General features: G+C 40.0%; 1 protein-coding gene across 1 annotated transcript; it reads left to right on the top strand.

Moving 5' to 3' along the window:
* Positions 1-1569: 1569 nt before the first annotated feature.
* LOC311511172 (interleukin-20-like) lies at positions 1570-4961 on the top strand (the record flags this gene model as incomplete). The annotated part of the gene is made up of 3 exons (XM_084611571.1): positions 1570-1641; positions 2355-2420; positions 4773-4961. Exons 1-3 carry the CDS (start codon positions 1591-1593, stop codon positions 4959-4961), a joined length of 306 nt encoding a protein of 101 aa, XP_084467697.1. The 5' UTR covers positions 1570-1590.
* Positions 4962-5609: the final 648 nt, after the last annotated feature.

The raw sequence follows: 5609 nt of genomic DNA, 5'->3' as shown, positions 1-5609 counted from the left end.
GGTGAGACAGCACATCAAGAAGGAAGCGAATACGTATCATAGAATAAGGTAAGGCACCAATATATTTGTATATCTATGCAGCCAATCCATCGGTTGTACCTGTCTACAATTAATATAGTTATATTCACACACTCTGCATAGGTATATGTGTATATCCATGTTTATATACATACACATGCCTAGATATCAGATTTTGTTCATAAACAAGCTAATTTTCAGTGGTATCAAAACTATAGTTAAGGTATCAGAACTATTTTTGTGATAACCCCCAATACTTTCAGTTGCTCCTAATTTTCGGAGGGAAAAAAATCTCTTCTGGATGCAACTATCCATTCTTGGTTTCAGCACGACTATCAGTCTGGGGAAAATTTTCTGGCAATTGCCTCCAATCCAGCTGCTTTTAAGTTCAAAACAGTTTGGAATATGTAATTAGAGCTACGTGCATTTTTCCATGAAAAATTTTGTTTGAGAAGACATTTTTTTGTTTCATTCCAAATAAATTATGGATTTTTTCAATTTTTGGACTGAACAAATCAAAAGGAAAGTTTTTGTTTTGGTAAATTTCAAATCAAAATTTGTTTTAATTCAGTTTTGGTTTTCCTTCTCTCCCCTCTGAGGGGAAAAAGAAAGAAATGGGGGGAAAACAGAAGAAAAGAAAGGAAACACAAATGAACAAATAAAACAAAACCAAACCCCAAGAACTGCAACCAAACAAACATTTTCTACTTTGAAATAAATGAAATGAACATTTCAATTTACTTTCATTTAATCAAAGTATTTTAAAAATTATAGGAAATATTTTTTTTCACAAAAATGGGCATTGCCTTTGAAAAGCCATTTTTCACTGAAAAAAAATGGTTGTTTTAAACATTTTTAACCAGCTCTCTAGATAATACAGTGTGTGTGTATGTATGTGTGTATATAAAGCATAAATATATATATATATACACACACACACACACATATATATAATAGCATTTATAAGTATTCACATCTGTGCTATATGTAATATACTATATATATTATGCATATATATGCACTCATGATGTATGATAAATATGTAACTCATATCTATCTAATATACACTTGTATTTCCTTTCCTGTCCACCAAATATACTTTTTTCACATAGGTACTGAAAAATGTGAAAACTGGAAGTGTTCACGTGAACATGCCTTCAGAAGGACTAGTGGCTTGCCTAATTGTTTTTAGGGGGTAGATTTTAAAATTAAAAACCACTCCTAAGTATGCTCCTGTTCAGATATTATGCTGAAGGGGGATCAGGGCTGCAATCCTGTCCCATAGATGCCCAGGGGAGTTTTGCTGTTGACTTGGGGGGTGAGGGGGGCAGGAGTTCACCCTAGTACAAAACCCTAAGAGTTGGAGAGTGTATTTTTTAAATTGTGTAGATGAAGGATAATGAAGAAATATTTTCTCCCCATTGATCAGCTATCCAGCCAGTCAGAGCTTTCTAATTCTGCAGCAGTATGAAGATCTCCTGCCTTTTCTTCTGCCTCCTTTCTACGTGTTGGTTGTATCTGACACCAACAACTGGGAACAAAATCTTGCAATTTGGACCTTGCACAATTTCAATGAATGTTAACGAAATTAGAGCCAGCTTCCGAGCGATCAAAGCAACCATTGTAAGTATTGCCCCATGCGCTGTAGCTGTAGAAAGGCCTGTACTGTCATGGTTTGACCAACCAATATCTCTTTAAAGTCAGTTATCTGTGGACTGGGGGGCTCAGGAGATTGCGATATGGAGGTTTAGTAGTGACCCAGGGCCAGATTCTTCCTTGTTCCACACCTTGTGCAGTCATTTACCTCACTGTGTGAGTGCAAAGTGGGTGTCTAATGCTTCCATTCAGCTGTGTGAGCACTTTACATCCACTTTACACTGGTGTAAATGCCAACACGAGGTGCAGGGGAATGGAGAATCAGGCCCCCAAAGCTGTCCCCATCAGATATCTCTTAAGTGACCTATTTGTGAAATGAGTTTTGGTGGTTCTCAGTTCAGTTCCTTTTGAGCTTAAAAAACAAAAGCAGCCACACACCACAAAGTGACCAAGCACAGAACGAGCCTGGGAGGCTGATCTCTTCCTCTCCCGACCGGACCCCTCCAAGTCAGGGACAGATGTGTTGATGAGGCAGTTAGGGGGAAGCCTGCATGCTGAACCTGTTTTTCAAGCAGATTTCACTCTCCAGAGATCATCAGTCTGGGAGCTTTCACCAACATGTAATTCACTTTCAGTTTTTAAGAAGAAAAGCTCTGTTAATACGCTGTATGCATTAGCTGTCTAAACATCCCGGTGGCTGATATGCATTAACATCATTGTATTTTTCTCTTTCTGTTTAGCAAGCCAAAGATGCCATCCGAACCATAAGCATTTTGTCATACCCGTACTCTCTGCACAATTTCAATGTAGGTATCATTATTGCCTCTCTGTACAACTTTTCTTTGATGAATTGATCCTTTACAGATACTTTTAAGTGGGCAGTTACTCAAGGCTGACTGTAAAATTCCACAAAGGTGTGAATTAGCGCTGACTGAAAGGTTCCAATGGAACAGCTTTCCATCAGAAAACAGTGTTCTGTCAACTCAGACATTTTCCCATGGGAATGTGTAGAGTTCAACAAAATTTTATTTAGAAAAAGAAAAATCAAAACAAAGTGACCTTTTTGGAACAGAATTGTTTGATTTTTGTTTGTTTTGTTTCAGAACATATTTTTATTTCAAAATTTATGTTATTTTACGTTCTAAAATATTTTAAAACAGAAAAGCTGAAATTGAAATGAAACATTTTGATTTTATCCAAGCGAAACATTTTGATTGACCTGAAACAGTTTTTTTAATTTTGTTTCACAAGAAATTTAGACATTGAACATTTTGTTCTCAGAATGAAAACAAATTTCAAAACTGCAGAATTTGCCTTGAAGCAAAAATTCTGGTTCCCACGCAGCTGTAGTATAATACATATACATAGCGAAGTGGACTAATATGGGCTGATTACATGAATTGAAATAGATGACTCCCTGCTTCTGTAGCCAGATCTTTTGAAAACAAGATTTCATGTTGATAGTATTTGATAATGAACAGGGGAAAAAACCATTTTGCTCTGTATGTTACTGTAGTTGTATCCCTTTGGGTGTGATTCTCTTCAGCTCCCACAAGGGAAGGAGCCTCAGGCTAGATCAGCCTTTGGGATGGAAGACTACTCAGGAACTCAGAGGTGCTTCAGGAAGGTGTTGGTGCTGATAATTTAGTAGGTGGCCTCAGGCGTGTTAGAAGGTGGTGTACAGCTGGAGGTATCATCTTTTGGAAGAGACATGTAGCCAAGTTCTTGGCTGCTTGTTGATATTAACATCCTGTAGAACTTTTCCTAATCGGTATGGATGAAAATCCTGGCAACTTTCCAGCTTGAGTAATAACCTTCTTCACACCTACATTTCCTTACCAATTTCAGTCGTACTCTTCATGTGTATTCTTCACTTGCTGGGAGATTTTAAAGTTTATGTGTTTCCCAAGCTCCAGGCACATTGCAGCAATGAAGGGATGTATTTTCAAAAGTCCTCAGCACCCAACAACTCTTATTGTTCCCTTTTGAAAGTCAGGCAACTTGTTTAGGTGCCTTGATGGGTCCTTGTCACAGGGTGGCTATGTCCCCACCACACCATCCCCCATGAATGAGGTCAGTCCAGTTCCCCTGTGCCAGGACAGGTGATTTCATTGGCCAATTAGGAGGGCAAGGCAGCACCTGGGGGCTATACAAGACTCGGGCAAACCAGAGACAGGGAGACCCAATAAGTAGCAGAAACCTGCTGAATCAGAGCTGCCTGAGTGGGAGTCAGGGGGCAGGTGAGGTCTGCCACAGACACTGTATGCTTAGGAGCTGGGAGAAAGCGGAAGGCAGGAAACAGTAAGAGGCGTTTGCAGATTGGTGTCCCTAAGCCAGAAAGGCAGGACTGGAGAAGGCTGAAGGCAGGAGGAGCAGCAGAGGGAGTTACCTGCTGACTCTGAACCACAGCCAAGGAAAGAAGGCAGGGGAGCAGTGGAGGAGCTTACCCGCTGATGTCTCCAGGGTCAGAGAGCTGGGCCCAGAAGAGCCATGAAAGGGCCAAGGGGAGTGAGGGATGTTCCCCTGGTAAAGACAATCTCCCAGCAGAGAGGCTGTGGGGGCTCCCACTGGGAAGAGTAGAAGTAACACTCCAATAGGAAGGGTCGGGGTGGCTGTCCTGGTACAAGGACAGAGGAGGACTTCTGGAGAGTCTGGGCATGGTCAAAGGTGCCTGCGTGTGATATGTGGGGCATCATGAGACAAGATGTCGGGTGATCTTAATGACTGTTGGCACTGGGGTGAGAAATGAACTACATGTGTTTGGGACGGTTTTCCCAATGTCTCATTATAAACCAGACCCAAGGAGGGTACATTTGTGTCAAGAAAGCTTGCATAGAGTTACTGGGGACGCTGAATGGAGAAACTGAGGCAGACATGACTGACATGCCGTGGCCTGCCACAGGAGAGCCGCTCCCGGCAGGGGATACCCTAGGACAGTCCTCTTGGGAGCTGAGTTCTTTTGAAAATCTATCCCAAATCTATTGTAAACATTGTAGCAAAATGTATCAAACAGAATTTAAAAAAAAATTATCCATTCAACTGCCATGTTTAGCACCAAAGATGGCTGCATTTTAGTGATGGGTGAAGTACTTGCTGATTATAATTTTTTATAGCACTGTGTAAAGCATTTAAAAAGAAAAGATACTATTTTTCTTAAGTCTGCAGATAGATGTTGCATCATCCATCACCTTTTAAGATTCTATGTGGACAAGGTCTTCAAACACTGTGAGACTGAGGATTCTCATGTCAACCGGAAAATCAGCAGCATAGCCAATTCTTTCCTCAGCATCAAGAAGAAATTCAGACAATGTGTATGTCAGGTTTCAATAAATCCCAGTTATCTCTAAAATGTATGTTAAATCCATGAACGTGAGGGATATGAACAAACTTGGCATAGATTTAAATAAATCAGCCAGAACATTTCCTGAGGTTCCAAAAAATTGGCATAAAAGAGAGTTAGGGGCTTCAACAAAGAACAGAAGCATCAAAACCCCATGAAAAGAATTGTTCACATGTTCTGATCACTGGGAATCTTTGAGATTTACCCTTGCACCACATAGCTCCTATTTGAATCTGCAAAATAGTATTTAATTGGGATCTTGGACTTGCGCTAGTTATGGGAGTGAATTTCATCCGTAGATGAGGCAGTCTGATTTAAGGGAATGCTGTATTTTGCACAGTTTAGCAAGAGCTAGCCTATGAAAGAGTCTCCATATTAATCAGAAAGCCACAGCTTGTTAAAGGAGAAAAGCCTCATGAATTCTCTCTCATTTTTCTAGAATGAACAAAATGCGTGCAATTGTGGAGAGGAAGCAATAGAGAAATATAAACAAATTCTCACCAATTATGGACAGGTAAATTGATCAGACTTTATTTGCTAATGCAAAGACTTGGATTCCTTTTTGCTCATTTCATATTGCCGTAATTATTTACTGAATATTTCTTTCAATCTGCTTCCAGCTGAACATTGCTTCTGCAGCAATGAAATCCCTTGG

The sequence above is a fragment of the Lepidochelys olivacea genome (genome assembly GCF_965140295.1).
Source record: "Lepidochelys olivacea isolate rLepOli2 genome assembly, chromosome: 21".
Classification (NCBI taxonomy): domain Eukaryota; kingdom Metazoa; phylum Chordata; order Testudines; family Cheloniidae; genus Lepidochelys; species Lepidochelys olivacea.
The sequence above is the reverse complement of the archived record's forward strand: the minus strand, read 5'-3'. Positions and strand labels throughout refer to the sequence as shown.